This window comes from Saccopteryx leptura, chromosome 3 (genome assembly GCF_036850995.1).
Source record: "Saccopteryx leptura isolate mSacLep1 chromosome 3, mSacLep1_pri_phased_curated, whole genome shotgun sequence".
Taxonomy (NCBI): Eukaryota; Metazoa; Chordata; class Mammalia; order Chiroptera; family Emballonuridae; genus Saccopteryx; species Saccopteryx leptura.
The window spans coordinates 66267432-66283208 of record NC_089505.1 but is presented as its reverse complement, the minus strand read 5'-3'; the positions used below and the strand labels follow the sequence as shown (position 1 = coordinate 66283208).

Sequence of the window (15777 nt, the reverse complement as noted above, 5' to 3'; positions counted from 1 at the left end):
TCCCTCCTTACCCCTCCCACCCCCTGTCATGCCCTCATGAGCACTGTGAAAGCAGGTCAGCAAGTCCAAGTTCCAGGGCTAAGACAATGTGAGGGCAAGCAGTCAAAGCAAGTTGCTTGTCAGTCATGGCCACTCACATTCTATTGGTCAGAATTCATTACCTGACCATACCTCGTAGCGGAGCAGGCTGGGAAGTGTAGTCCCTAGTTGAGTGGCTGTGTACCTAGCTACAGCACAGGGCTTGTACGGCTAAAAAAAAGAGGGTTTCCACATGGGTGCTGGAGACCAGTCTTTGTCTTCAGTAGGGGCTGCACTTGCTCTTAGCATCTCCCATCACAGGGGGGTACCTAGGAGGCCTCTAGGATTTATGATGAACAGATGGATGAGTAAGAGTATATGCTAGGGGGTCCCTAGAAAGTGTTCATTGAGTGTTCGAAAGAAAAGGAAGGAGATAAATCCTAGGGAAGGAGGTGACATGTTTGGCTGGAACATTGCCAGCTAGAACACCCCCATGTTTCCCTTTTAGGGTGGCGCTGAAGGAGCGGAATCGAGTGGTGTCTGAGAGCGACTCCCCGGTCAAGAGGCTGGGGAGGAGGGCGTGCCGGGTCCTGTGCAGCGAAGGGGAGGAGGATGACGAAGCCACCATCCTCCTCAAAGGCCAGGTATGTCCCCATCAACCTGCCCATTTTTACCATCAGAAAGCATAATTCTAGCCCTGGCTCATTGGCTTAGTGGTAGGGCGTCAGCCCAGCGTGTGGATGTCCCGGGTTCAATTCCAGTTAGGGTACACAGGAAAGGCAACATTTGTTTCTCCATCCCTCCCCCTCTCCCTTATCTCTGTCTTTCTGTCTCTCTTCCCCTCCTGCAGCCTTGGCTCAGTTGGCTTGAGTGAGTTGGCCCTGGGCGTTAAGGATGGTTCCATGGTCTCCACCTCATGCCCTAAATAATGGCTCCAGATGCAACGGAGCAATGGCCTCAGATGGGCAGAGCATCGCCCTCTAGTGGGCATGCCAGGTGGATCCTGGTCTGGGCCCATGCAGAAGTCTGTCTCTGCCTCCCTTCCTCTCACTAAAAAAAAAAACAAACAAAAAAACCAAACAAACAAACAAAAAGAAACCATAATTCCCATTGGCCCTTGGAATGGAGTGCGGCAGCTGCTGAGGATCCCAGAGCCATGCCCGGGAGGGGACAGGTTAGTGGTTGTGCCCAGAGCACTTGGACAGGCTACATGGTCCTAACTCCACCTCAGTCCTGTGACATGCAGCTCACGTGGCACCTGCCTCACAGGGTGGCTGTGAGGATGGTGGCAGTCAGTTCATATACAGATGTGAGAAGAATGTCTGGTGCAGAGGAGGGCTCAGAGGTAGGTATGGTCTCTCCTGTGGTCAGAGAGGTTTTGTTTGTTTGTTTTCCTTTTTTTTTTTTTACAGAGACAGAGCGAGAGTCAGAGAGGGATAGACAGACAGGAACACAGAGAGATGAGAAGCATCAATTATCAGTTTTTCGTTGTGGCACCTAGTTGTTCATTGATTGCTTTCTCATATGTGCCTTGACCGTGGGCCTTCAGCAGACCGAGTCACCCCTTGCTCAAGCCAGCGACCTTGGGTCCAAGTTGGTGAGCTTTGCTCAAACCAGATGAGCCCGCGCTCAAGCTGGTGACCTCGGGCTCTTGAGCCTGGGTCCTCAGCATACCAGTCCGACGCTCTAGCCATTGCACCACCGCCTGGTCAGGCAGTCAGAGAGCTTTTTATCTGCCCCACACACAGTGGCTCATTTCCTTGTTTAAAAGTCATTTGATGCCTGTTCATTACTCTGCGGGTAATGTGCAAAGCGTTGGTGATGGTATCAGATCCTGTCTCTCCCCTGTGCGAGCCCCCCAGCGTCGGCAGCTCAGGCTGAAGCCGGTCCTTATGAGGATAAAGCCCTTGGGGAGCTGCCACCTTCACCTTTTTCTCTCCTCGCCATCCCCCTCCTTGCCTCCAGCTTTGCCTGGGCTTGCTCTGCCCTGCTCTGCCCCGTGTCTTACACGTACACTCTCCCTGCTGTAACCTCTTCTCCGGTTACACACGCGGCCCAATCAGTCCCTCACTTTCTTCAGGGCTTTGCTCAAATGTCACCTCAGTGAAACCTTCCCTGATTATATGTGTTTGTTTCCCATTCACTGCCATAATGATGTGCCATAGACATAGGGGCCTTAAGATCACATACATGTATTAGGTCGCAGTTCTGGAGGTCAGGAGACTGACCCGGGTCTCATGGGGCTAGAATCAGGGTGTCCGCCGTGCTGTGTTTCTGGGGCTCAAGGGGAGAACCCACTTCCCTGCCTCTTCTACCTTCTGCGGGCTGTCTCTTCTCTGTTTGCAAAGATAGCAGCTCTGCCTCCTTTTGTGTTCATATCTCTGTCCTGTCTCCCTCTCCCACGTCCCAGGGCCCCATGATTGCACCGGGCCCACCTGGATGACCCAGGTCATTTACCTATCTCCGGGGCCGCGCACTGACAACCTTAATTCCCCCTTAGCCTGACTTGCCCTTTACATTGTAACCAAACATTCATAGCTCCCGGGGATTGAGACAGGGACGTCTTTAGGAACTTGGACTTGTCCCCAAGGCTGCTAGGGAACCGTGGAAGGGTTTGAGCAGGAAAGGGACAGAGGTGGCTTGGGCAACATTCGAAATGTCCCTTTGGGGCCTGTATCCATCTGGGTCCAAATAGGAGACAGAAACCACATGAGTGATTTGAAGAGAGTTTATTATAAAGAATTGTTGCTGGGTCTGCAGTTATTAACTTAGGAGTAAAGAGAAAACTAAGTCATTGCAGAGGTCGAAACTGTAGGATGCAGCCGCCACGCTCGAACTGTGGCTGCAATTCAGGCCTCCATGCTGGAGGTGCTGCTGGTGGGTGCTGGGCCTGTGAGTGTGGAAGGGGAGCCCTGTGGGCCGGGGCTCAGATCAAGGAAGGGGCACCGGGCAGAGGCTGGTAGTGTCTTTGGGGCCCCGTGTACAGGTCCTGCAAGTGTTGGAAATAACTGAAACTTGGGGTCCGGCCCACATGGTCCCCCTAGCACCCCGTGTTAATGTAGCCCGGCACAGAGCAGGGAGGGCTTTGCTCAGATCTTCGAGGAAGGGGCACTGGGCAGAGGCTGGTAGTGTCTTTGGGGCACTGTGTCCAGGTCCTGCAAGTGTTGGAAATAACTGAAACTTGGGTCCGGCCCACATGGTCCCCTTAGCACCCCGTGTTGATGTAGCCCGGCACAGAGCAGGGAGGGCTTTGCAGAGTTCCAGCGTCACGGAGAGTGGGTGGCAGCTGAGGGCCCTGTAAGAAGATTAGTTAGTAGTTGAAACCAAGACACAAATAACGCTGGCTTTAGCAAGGTAGATGTCTCTTGCTAATGAGCCAGAAAGTCCGGGGTTAGTGTGGCTTCTCACAGTGTCTGGGAGCCAGGCTGCTTCTCTGCTGCTGCCCGCTCTGCCTGGATGCCCTTGTGCAAGTGAACATCATGCTTGGAACAAGAGAGCACTGCACTTCCCATTAAGTGAACGCACATTATTTTCCCTTTCACCACGTTGTGTGGAAACGAGGGGCTTGGCCACACTATCTGCAAGGGAGTCTGGAAAGGAGTCTTTAGTTGGGCCTTTATATGCCTCCCTAAAAATCAAAGATTCTGTTCCTTGAAGAAAAAGAGAGCCGTTGTTGGTGTTTCTGACGGGGAGAATTGAGGGTGTGAAACTACGTGGGGGTGTGGTGGGAGGTCCAGGCCTGAGCCGGGCTAGGACCAGGGGCATGGAGGGGAAGGGAGGGGAGGGGAGGTACAGAGAACGGCAGATGGAGCCCCTCTCTGCTCTCCATTGCTTGGGAAATTAGCTGGGCTCTCCCTTCCCCTCCCCTAACTAATTGCTCTTTCTATTCCCTTCCAGAAGCCTGCCCCCAGCTCTCCACAAGCCTCCCCTCCGGGTCCTGTCCCATGTCTTGAGAGCAGCCCCTCCCTCTCCAGCCCCTCTCCAATGCGCATCTCCCCTTCAGGGATCCCGAAGCGTCGCACAGGTAAGGACACACGGGCTCTGCCCCCCTTTCAGTTGCGGGTCCTCTTCCCACTTGGGTTTCTGCCCTAGGCAGCCATCCCCATGACAGCTCTGATCTCAGCACGGTGAAGGGCACAGCTCTGCTGTCCACTGGCTCTGTGACTTTGGGCAAATGATTTAACTCACCTGTTTGTTTTTTTTCCTCCTCTTTCCCATGTAGATAATAGAAAATTTAAGGTGACTTGTGTGGCTTGCCATGTATTTCCACAAGATGGGGCGGTATGAGAAACAAGAGTAGTAACGAGGGCGTGATGGGCGTGTGGAGCAGAGCCAGCCCGAGGGGGGCGACCTGGGGGATGGGTTAGGCTCGCTGTGTTGTGGAACAGCCTGTTCAAGGCCGCGGGGCAGAACAGCATGGCCTGGTGGGGCGTCCCCATGCTTCAGTGTTTCCGGAGGATACAGTGTAATTTAGAGGGCAGGGTCTGAGGACGTGTGCAGGGAGAGGAGCTGGGGGGAAGGTGGGGGCCCTGGATGTGTGGCGGAGGAGCTAGGCTCTCCCTGGGGGAGATGCTGGGTTGGGGAGCTGCTGGCTGGGGGCGCTGGGTCTGACCTGCGGGATGTGGTCGTAAATACCTGAGTGGCCCAGGGCTGCTGGGAGCTCAGAGCTGGCACTAACATCGGCTCTGGGTGTATCAGGGATTCATTTGAGAGGAAGTGACATCAGAGCTTTGTCCCAAAGGGCCACTAAACAGCACGTGCAAAGACCCAGAAGTCTGGGAGTGCACACCCAGATGTGTGACAGCATGGTATGTTCGGGAACAAGTCATTTGGTAATGTTGGAAAAGGAAGTGGATTGTGTGGCATGGGGAGTTAGATGGTGAGGTGGAGAGAGATTAGGGGGGATGGTAGGACAGAGTGGACACTAAAGGACTTTATCCTGGGGGAAGGAGGGGGAATGTGGAAGGTTTTTGAGCAGGTAAGGGACAGTGCCAGCCACAGCTGATAGATGGTCCCTCTGGGGTCATGTGAAGGAGCCAGGAGACCAGGGAGAAGGTGAGAATTGATGGAAATCATTACAGCTGCCTCTTCTTCAGTATGGGCTAGTATTTTAATTTGGAATTTTCTAGAAACAGGCTCTGAAGCTCTGAAACAAGGATTTCAGTGCAGATCGGTTCTTGGGGAGGTGGGAGGCATGGAGGAGACAGATAGTGACCCAGGAGAGGGGAGTCAGCTGGTGACAGGTGTGTTTTGGGGTCAGCTGCTGCTGTGGCAGGGGAGCTGTGTGCTCTGTGGAGGCTCTAGGCATGGCCTGAGGGTGTGATTAGAATTATGGCTGGAAGTGCAGCAGCTGGGGTACACTGCCCCACACCTGTTAGTTTCTGGGTGAGGGCAGCTCCCAGGGCCAGCTGATTCCCTGCCACTTCTGGGCTGCCGAGGTTCTGGAAAATCCGTCCAGGACCCGGAGATGGTAAGACACTGGGGCTGCAGATGGGGCACAGAGAGCATCTGCTCACTTTTTGGGATTGCATCCATTCTGCAGATGTGGGAGAGAGAGGCACAGAGAGGTTAAGTAATCTGCTCATGGTCACACAGCCAGGAGATAGCAGAGCTTGAAGGATGAGGCCTGGGCCAGGGCAGTAGCTGTGGGCAGGAAGAGAAGGGAGAGGACCCCAGTGCTTCTACAGGGGTCCCATCATGGGGGTAGAGGGCTGGGGATATTGCTGAGCTCACTGTAGGGGGAGCAGATTGGCTGGCAAGTCAGCCACACCTCGGCGTTTGCCTTCCCAGCTCGGAAGCAGCTTTCTAAACGGACAATTCAGGACATGCTAGAGGAGCAGAGTGAGGATGGAGAAACCAAGAGGAGGAAGGAGGACAAAGGTGAGGCACAGGAGGAGGGGGCCGGTGTGGGTGTGGGTGTGTGTATCTGCAGAATGCAGGCCTGTCTGAGAGGACAAGGTGTTAGGACCCCGCTGATCGATGCCTGTGTCCATGAACCTAAATATGCCTGTCAGCACTGCACGCCCCAACACAGGGCTTTTTATTAGGAGACCATTTTGCATGCATTCATTTGGCTGTCTCTTTAGTTTTTATACTCAGTGTCTCTTTTTTTATCTTTATTTTTTTGGAAATTAGTTCCTCTTAGTGTTTTTCCTGGTGAGTTTTACCAGGAAGCAGAGGTTCCTCCATTTTGACAGTGCCCTCAGGGCCTCAGTCATTTTTCCCTGGTGCCCCCAGGGCCAGTACCATACCAGTTCCATTTATTAAGTCATGATATCCAGACAGCTATTGATGTTCTAGGAGCTTGGGCACATGAAATAATGCACATACATTGGAAGGAAAATTAATAATTTTTACTCTTAAATAATCACTGTTCCTTACTAGTAGAGTGTCTCCTGGCCACTGCACAATTTCTCAGACTGGAGCCCAGTTGCAGGCGGCCACCCTCACTTCCTGTTTCCTGTCCCATGCTCACTGCTGTGCAGTGCTTGGGTTTTATCAGAGCAGCTGGTGAGAACCTAGCTTTGCAGAAATGTAACATCAGAAACCACGAGGAATGTGAGGCCATACGGAATATTAAAATACCTCACCTGAGTGGTTCACATAGTGTCAGGGCCATGTCACCAGGTTCTGTTGAAAGTACTGGATAGCCCAGGCATGGCCAACATACGGCCCACGGGCCAGATTCGGCCTGCATAATGAGTTTACGCGGCCTGCGATTAAATTTTTAATATTCTCCGCACGATGTACTGTGGAAATGAAATAAGTGGTACTTTTAAATCGTTATACATAAGCTATGATATCTAACCATTGTACAACAATGAAAGTTAAAATATCAGCTACTCAGAAGCGGAAGCTGATTTTTTTTTTTTTCCCAGGGACAGAGAGAGAGTCAGAGAGAGGGATAGACAGGGACAGACAGACAGGAATGGAGAGAGATGAGAAGCATCAATCATCAGTTTATCATTGCAACACCTTAGTTGTTCATTGATTGCTTTCTCATATGTGCCTTGACCGCGGGCCTACAGTAGACCGAGTAACTCCTTGCTGGAGCCAGCGACCTTGGGCCCAAGCTGGTGAGCTTTTTGCTCAAGCCAGATGAACTCGCGCTCAAGCTGGCAACCTCGGGGTCTCGAACCTGGGTCCTTCCGCATCCCAGTCCGACGCTCTATCCACTGCGCCACCGCCTGGTCAGGCTGGAAGCATCTTTGATTATTGGAAATTGAGATATTTTAAGAAGATAGTGATACGCAGAAAAGAATCCCGCTTGTGACTAATCTAGGGTTATTTCCAATAATTGGTCGAATGGATTCGCGATACTTCTTTATTTTAAAAAAAAATTCCATTATAAAGATTTACAACTTTTGTACTTGTCTGTACTTGATATGAACTGTTTGATGTTTAGCGGCGATGTGAAACCCACATTCTTTTAGACAGAGTTTACCAGTGCGCACCCAAGATCAAACAAATCGTTATTTTTGTGGTCAAGTGTGCTGAATCAAGTGGCATTGTAGCATAGACAATTGATAACTGAAAACGTGTCCAGGATAGGTGCGCAGTCCTGCCCACGGTGCAAAGGCTTGCAGCCCCAGGCGGGGTGAAGGCCGAGGCCAGCCGAATAGACACTTCTCCAAAGAGGACATACAGATGGCCAATAGGCATATGAAAAAATATTCAATATCACTAATCATTAGAGAAATGCAAATTAAAACCACAATGAGTATCACCTCACACCAGTCAGAATGGCGCTCATCAACAAAACAACACAGAATAAGTGCTGGCGATGATGTGGAGAAAAGGGAACCCTCCTGCACTGCTGGTGGGAATACAGACTGGTGCAGCCACTGTGGAAAGCAGTATGGAGATTCCTCAAAAAATTAAAAATCGAACTGCCTTTTGACCCAGCTATCCCACTTTTAGGAATATACTCCAAGAACCACCATAGCACTGTTTCAAAAGGAGAAGTGCACCCCCATGTTTATGGCAGCATTGTTCACAATAGCCAAGATCTGAGAACAGACTAAGTGTCCGTCAGTGGACGAGTGGATTAAAAAGCAGTGGTACATATACACAATGGAATACTATGTGGCGTGAAAAAGAAGGAAATCTTACCTTTTGCGACGACATGGATGGACCTGGAAACTATTATGTTAAGTAAAATAGCCAGGCAGAAAAAGAAAAATATCATATGACCTCACTCATTTGAGGAATCCAATGAACAATGTGAATTGGGGAACAGAACAGAGACAGAAGAGAGATCAAAAGGACCAGAGGAAAAGAGGACAGAGGGAAAGGGGATGATAGAATGGGATAAACCTGAAGGGAAGGGGGGAGGGTACTATCAGGAGGGGGGTAAGGGAGATGTTGAGGGGAATATGGGGGAGGAGGGATGCATTCAGGGCAACACTAGAATCTATGTAAACACAATAAATTAAAATCAATTAAAAAAAAGAACTGTATCCAAGAAGGAACAATGATGTCCATTGGCTTGAGTTGGGGGTAATCTGATAATCAGTTTTCCTTTTGGAACTCAATCAAGAAAATATTCCTTCAGTTACAAGAAACAGTTTAGAGTTCCTTTTAATTCTGGCACATCTAGAATAAATTTTACTTGGTCACAATAAAAACAAACAAAAAAAGTGTCCAGGCTGTTGGTAAAACAAAATAATTGTTTTATTTGCGATATAACCCCTTCAAGCTCATTCTATTAAATATTGTTTCGATTGATTGCAATACAGTTTGGATATTTATACGGTATGTAATTATATTTTTATTAAAATAATATTGTATATTAGAATATTTTTTCACTCTAGCGATGGCTTCCAGAAAAGGAAAAATTGATCTTGAATGCCGTATATTTAATGATGAATGGAAGTGGAAATATTTTTTTTACTATATACAATAATAAGGTGGTTTGTCTTATTTGCAATTCGAGTGTAGCTGTTTTAAAAGAATACAACTTGAGAAGACATTTTGAAACGAAACATGCAAGTTATGCACAAATTTTTTTTTATTTTTAATGGTGTAACATCAATAATTAGGGTACATATGTTCAAAGAAAACATGTCCAGGTTATCTTGTCTTTCAGTTACGTTGCATACCCATCACCCAAAGTTAGATTGTCCTCAGTCACCTTCTATCTAGTTTTCTTTGTGCCCCTCCCCCCCCCCCCCCACACAAAATTTAAATGAAGAAAACTGAAAAAAACAAGCCATAGATCTTGTAGTAAAATTGACCCGGCAGCAAAATGTATTTACACAGCAAAATGGATTACAAGAGTCTGCTATTGAAGCAAGTTTTCTAGTAGCAAAACAGATTGCTCAATGTGGAAAACCTTTTGCAAAGGAGAATTTGTAAAAAAGTGCATGTTGGATGTTTGTGATGTAATGTGTCCAGAAGCTAAACATAAAATTGAAAATATAAGCCTGTCTTGGCAAACTATTGCCCGAAGAATAGAAGATAGGAATGCTAATTTAAATGATCAGTTACTGAATAATTTAGAATTGGCCCGTTTTTAAGCAATAGCTCTTGATGAAAGTTCAGATGTAAAGGATACTGCTCAGTTATTAATTTTTATCAGAGCTATCACTGAAGATTTTCAAATTTCAGAAGAACTTCTGTCAATTGTTCCTATAAAAGACACAACAAAGGGAGAAAGATCTTTTCCAAGAGGTTGAAAAATGTTTAAAAAAAAAAAAAAAATATATATATATATATATATGTATATATATATATTTTTTTTTTGTGGGTCATTATCCTAGCTTGCACCCAGCAGGCAAGAAATACACACAGTGGGAAAACACTTCCCTTTCCATTCAGGGCTCCCAAAGCCACTGACTTATCCAAGTTTCCTAGAATCAAAGGTTTCTACCTCACCAGCCTTATTCACCTGTTCCCCATCTCCATCTTTGCACAAACTGGCTTCTCCTTCAGCACTCCACCATCTTGGCTGTTTCTCTTCTCCATTAAATACAATATTGACTGGAAAAAATTGGTGAATGTAACAACAGGTGGATCATCAAATATGATTGAAAAAAAAATACTGGTCTCATAAGACGAATTGAAGACAAAGTTTCTGAAATTGATCCAAATCATAAAATTATACCCATACACTGCATTATTCATCAACACGCATTATGCAAAAATACTTTAAAAATCAATCATGTTATAAACGTAGTTATGAAATTAGTGAATTTCCTTAGATCAAAAGGATTAAAACAGGCAATTTATTGGATCTTGAAGAACTAAATTCAGTTATGTAGATGTACTATATCACAATAAAATCCATTGATTAAGCTTGAGAAAAGTTTTAAGACGTGTGTGGGATTTTCAAGAAGAAATAATATTTTTAACACTTAGAAAATGAGGATTTTCCTGAATTATCAGAACCAAATTGGATTTGTGATTTAGCATTTTCTTTGGATATTCTCACATATTTCAACGAATTTAATGTATGTTTACAGGGAAAAAACTTATATGCTCATGATTTAATACAAAGGTTAAAATCTTTTCAAATGAAGTTTAGTCTTTTTTCTGGGAATCTGGCTGAATGCAGATTTGATCATTTTCCAACGTTAGTGACTGTATCTTTAAATATTTCAAGAGAAAAGTTTCAAGAATTTTATTCATTTTTAGAGAGAGGAGAGACAGAGAGGGAGAGAGAGGAGAGAGAGAGACAGAGAGAGAGAAGGGGGAGGAGCTGGAAGCATCAACTCCCATATGTGCCTTGACCAGGCAAGCCCAGGGTTTCGAACTGGCGACCTCAGCATTTCCAGGTCGATGCTTTATCCACTGCGCCACCACAGGTCAGGCAAGTTTCAAGAATTTAATAACAATATCCTTGCACTAATGACAGATTTCGAGCAGCGATTTGATTGCTTCAAGAAAATTGATAAAATTTTATCTATTATCTGAAATCCATTTTCTGTACATATAGATGACGTTCCTGTTGATATACAATTGGAAATAATTTACAATGTGATGAATTATTACATGAGAAATATTGAGAAGAGCAAGAAAATTTGTGCAATTTTTATAAGCAATTAAGTAATGGAAAATATGGAAATTTAAAACACTTGCCAAGGAATATTTAGTAATCTTCAACTCAACCTATATTTGTGAACAAACTTTCTTTAATGAATCTAAATAAAAGTACAACAAGATCAAGATTGAATGATTTACATTTGGAGGCTGTGTTAAGAATAGCTACTACAAGTATAGAGCCAGATATTAAAAACATAATAGGCGATGCAAAGCACCTCAACATGTCACATTAGCTTTTTTGTTAATTTGTTGTACTAAATTACTTAACATTTATTTATAAACAAATTACATAATAAAATTTTGTTTACTTAAATGAATTGTTTTTGTATTTAACATTTTTTAATTTTAATATTTCGTCCAGTCCGTGAAAAAAGTTTTCTTTCTAATCTGGCCCGGGCAAAAACTGTTGGCCACGCCTGGGATAGCCTGCTGTGTCCTTGGGAATTCCCTGCATCTTGGTGACACGTCGGAGACACAGCTGTGAAATTCTGACCCATTGATCGTTTAGGGCCTGAGATTATAACAACTGCAGCCTTTGCCACTGTGGTTTGTTTATTTAATAAAAAGTCTTTATTAGGTTCATCTTTCCCACAGATTTCATTTCCTGTTGACAGTTCTTAATAATAAATCTTACTATAAATTGTCAGTGTCTAGGGGTGTGTAGGAGGAGGTGGGTAGCTTCTTTCTACTAAGATACATTTTTCCCAAGTTGTTAGTTTATGCAGTTTTTATTGTTACCCTGGAGGTATGATTCTGTTTCCACTCAGTTTAAACACTTATTATAATCGATAACAAGTTACATATGCAAATCTTACTCTGTGGTGAATAGTTCTGAGTTGGAGTTTATAAGGAAAGACAGGACTTGCTCGGCTGCGCAGGCGAGCTCTGGGGCCGCGCTCCCTTGGAGGCCACACCTGTCACTTTACAGACAGGCTTGGTTGGCTCAAGAAAGAACAAATGGGGCAGAATGCCTTGGGAGTTGAAATGTCTTTGGAGGTCAGAGTGGGGATTTTTTTGCCATCTCATTTTCTGCGTGTCTTCCGAAGCAGAGGCCCTGACAGAGAGCCTCCCAGAGCCGGATGGGGCCAGAGAGAAGGAACCAGAAGAGGGGGACCGGCCCGTGACGCCCCCTGAGCCTCAGAGCAGCTGCGGTGAGTTTTGGATCCTCTTCTCCCTGCAGCCCCATCTCTGGTTTGGGGGTCAGATGTCTTTGGAGGACAATTCATGTAAACGAGATGTAGATTCTCAGTTGTGCTGTTTAAGTGTGAATTCGGGGGGAATTCGAGATTTTATTATTGTTATTTTTCTGCACGCATGCGAGAAAAAATAAAGAGCCCGTCATTTGCCAACAGAATCTATCTTTCAGAGGTCACCAGTACTAAGTGAAATTAATTGAGCGGTAATTTTTTAAGGTGGACAGCCAGGCTGAGTTGCGGGGTTTTAGAGGCTGTCACCCTCCCGAGCCGTAGAACTGGCCCTGCTGTGCAGTGTCCCTGAGACTCCTTGTCAGAAACCGCACCGAGGGCTGTTGTAGGGTGCAGACTGGTACCTGGTTTTCTGCAGCTGCAGAAGTGGGATGTTTTCTTCTCCTTTGGCTGAGATTTCGTTTAACCCCTTTCCATAAGTCTCCGGTTTCAGGCCAAATGCTGGAATTCCATGAGTTAGTTCTGGCAAAAAAGCATGAGGCTCAAAACAGTTTGGGGAGGGGAATAAGGCCAACATGTTTACCTTTTCCATTTATAGGGTCAGAAGGACCTTGGGGTTAAAAAATAAAAAGGCTCAGAGTCGAAACAGTTGCATCACCACCGTCTGACCTCTCCCTTTAGGAGCAGAGCACCTGACAGAAAGCGGCTCAGAGGCTGAGCCCCGGGATGTGGGCCAGGCTAAGCCGCCCCCCAGAGCTCCCAAGACACTCAGCAGTTTCTTCAGTGAGTTTCTCCTCCCGCCTTACCTTCCCGGGGTGGTGCAGGGAGGAGGCAGGAGGGTCTTTCTCCTGAGAGAGCTGCAAACTCATTAGCCTTCCTGCGAGTTAGAAAGTCTAATTCAGGTCCTGGCTGGGTGGCTAGGTGGATAAAGCGTTCCAGTGTGCCAAGGTCGCAGTTGGATCCCTGGTCAGGACATGTGTGAGAAGCAGTCAAGAAGTGTACAACTAAATGGAACAACTAAGTAGAATAAAGAGTTGATGCTTGTTTATCTCTCTTTTTGTCTCTCTCTCAATTCAATGGAAAAATTAGAAAGAAAGAAAGAAGGTCTAATTTACCTCTCCTGACTTGTCACCATCTTGAATGCTGGCTAGTGCTGGGTGTGGGGGGGTATTAGGTGGGGGTTATCAAAGGAGAAGGAACCACAATTTCTTGGCTTCCTTTCCAGCCCCCCGGAAGCCAGCTGTTAAAAAAGAAGTGAAAGAAGAGGAATCTGGCACCCCAGTCAAAAAAGAAGTGAAAGAAGAGGAGACTGGCACCCCAGTCAAAAAAGAAGTGAAAGAAGAGGAGTCTGGCACCCCAGTAAAGGAGGAGCCCAAGGGGTGAGTCAGGTGTTAAGAGAGGACATTGGACTGAAAGGAATCATCAGTGAGTCCAAAACCTCTTTGATTTTTATTGTAGGCCTCCCATCAAAGACAGATAATTACAAAAAAATTTCAGCTTTAATTATACTAATGAGAAACATTTGGAAGTTTCTTTTTTCTTTGTAAGTGAGAGGAGGGGAGATAGTGAGGTAGGACATGTGCCCTGACCAGGATCCACAAGGCAACCCCATCTGGGGCCGATGCTGAGTACCAAGCTATTTTTAGCATCTGTGGCCGATGCACTCCAACTGAGCTATCCTTGGCACCAGGGGCCACCCTCAAACCAATTGAGCCACTGGCTGCAGGAGAGGGAGAGAAAAGGGAGAGAAGCAGATGGTTGCTCCTCCTGTGTGCCATCACCAGTAATCAAACCCAGGCTATCCATACGCTGAACCAACACTCTATCTACTGAGTCAGAGCGATACTTATTAAATGCTGAGTCTGTACAGCCCACTGTGCTCAGCCCTGTGCCTCTCTGTCCAGCTTGACCTTCCACAGTCCTGTCTGCAGTAGACTTAGCTGAAAACATCCTGGGTCTTCTCTTGTGCTCTTCTGTCCCCTGAGTCTTGGTATAGACACAAACCTGAGGCTGGGGAGTATTTGTGAGATGTACCCCACAAAATGCCCCCAAGAGTGGGAACCCTCACCCTAATTTCTTCTTTAACTCTCACGACAATGTCACTGTAGGACTCTTGGTGGCTTCATTTTATAGAGAGAGACACTGTGTTGGAGATGGGGAGCCGCTTCCACAGGATCACACAGCTGGTTGGTGGTGCAGCAGGGGTTTGAACCCAAATGACTTTGCCAGGGTCAGCGTGAGGCGTTTGTGATGAGGGGGTTAGAACAGTGTCCAGAGCCCTGCTCCTTTTAGCTATGTGACCCCAAGTGAGCTGCTTAACCACTCTGTGCCCCAGGTTTCTGATCTGGAAAACTTTAAGAGTAGTCCTTGCCTGCAGGGCTAATTGCTCACAGCTGCAGTGCTCCTAGCAGGGTACCTGGCACTTGGTGCCACCCAGTGACTCACTCTCCTCTTGCTGTTCCCCTGGAGTGAGTGAGGTGATGTTGGCTGAGAGGCCCAGCTGGGTTCTAGGCCTCAGAGTAGATGCTAAGAAACATTCAGATCATGCTGCTGTACTGGAATCATGCTGGCCCTTTTCCTGTTCCTCAGTCATTTGAGTGTGTCTATACCTCAGGGCCTTTGCACTCACTGTTCCCCTGCCTGGAATGTTCTTTTCCCTGCTATGTGCTCTGCCTACCCCTTGTGCCATTCTGCGTAGATGTCTGCCCTCAGGCTTTCCCTAGCCAGCCTCTGGAGTAGCATCTATCGTCTCACTTTTTTTTTTTTTTGTATTTTTCTGAAGCTAGAAACGGGGAGAGAGACAGTCAGACAGACTCCTGCATGCGCCCGACCGGGATCCACCCATCACGCCCACCAGGGGGCGACGTTCTGCCCCTCCGGGGCATCGCTCTGTTGCGACCAGAGCCACTCTAGCGCCTGGGGCAGAGGCCAAGGAGCCATCCCCAGCGCCCGGGGCCATCTTTGCTCCAATGGAGCCTCGCTGCGGGAGGGAAGAGAGAGACAGAGAGGAAGGAGAGGGGGAGGGGTGGAGAAGCAGATGGGCGCTTCTCCTGTGTGCCCTGGCCAGGAATCGAACCCGGGACTTCTGCACGCCAGGCCGACGCTCTACCACAGCCAACCGGCCAGGGCCTATCGTCTCACTTTCTAAACTCTACTTGGTTTTATTTTGTTTTCTGAAGTGTTTTTCTTAATATTTAAAATCATTTGTTTATGTTTCTCCCCTCAGACTCTCCCACTTGGATGTGAATTCCGGGTTAGCAGACTTTACTTTCCTCCACTTCTGTGCCTAAAACAGTGCCTGGCCCGTAATCATTGGTTGGAGGAGGGGCCTCTTCGACCCAGCCGCCTCCCTATCTAGTCTCCCTTCTGCCTCCACAGCCCACTGGACCCATCTAGCTACAACCCTGCCAAGAACAACTACCATCCTGTCCAGGACGCCTGCTGGAGGCCGGGCCAGAAGTGAGGCCCCTCCCTCCCCGCACTGCCTTCTGCCATCCCGGTCCCTGCAGGGGCCCCTCTCCTGGAGGCCTCGGCTGGAGGACACTGTCAGGTGTTTCCCTCCATTTTGGGG

The 15777-nt window shown here is 47.3% G+C and overlaps 1 protein-coding gene across 4 annotated transcripts in view; it reads left to right on the top strand.

Annotated features, from left to right (window-relative positions):
* The window catches only part of LIG1 (DNA ligase 1), a 36878-nt gene that overhangs the window by 5330 nt on the left and 15771 nt on the right, over positions 1–15777 (top strand). For 2 of the 4 annotated variants that reach the window (XM_066373882.1, XM_066373881.1), the window contains exons 4-11: positions 527–662; positions 3916–4042; positions 5809–5898; positions 12108–12212; positions 12888–12989; positions 13432–13585; positions 15433–15459; positions 15585–15665. In XM_066373882.1, coding sequence (XP_066229979.1) covers positions 527–662; positions 3916–4042; positions 5809–5898; positions 12108–12212; positions 12888–12989; positions 13432–13585; positions 15433–15459; positions 15585–15665 — 822 coding nt within the window. The remainder of the gene's footprint in view (positions 1–526; positions 663–3915; positions 4043–5808; positions 5899–12107; positions 12213–12887; positions 12990–13431; positions 13586–15432; positions 15460–15584; positions 15666–15777) is intronic. The other 2 variants (XM_066373883.1, XM_066373884.1) reach the window with 2 other exon arrangements.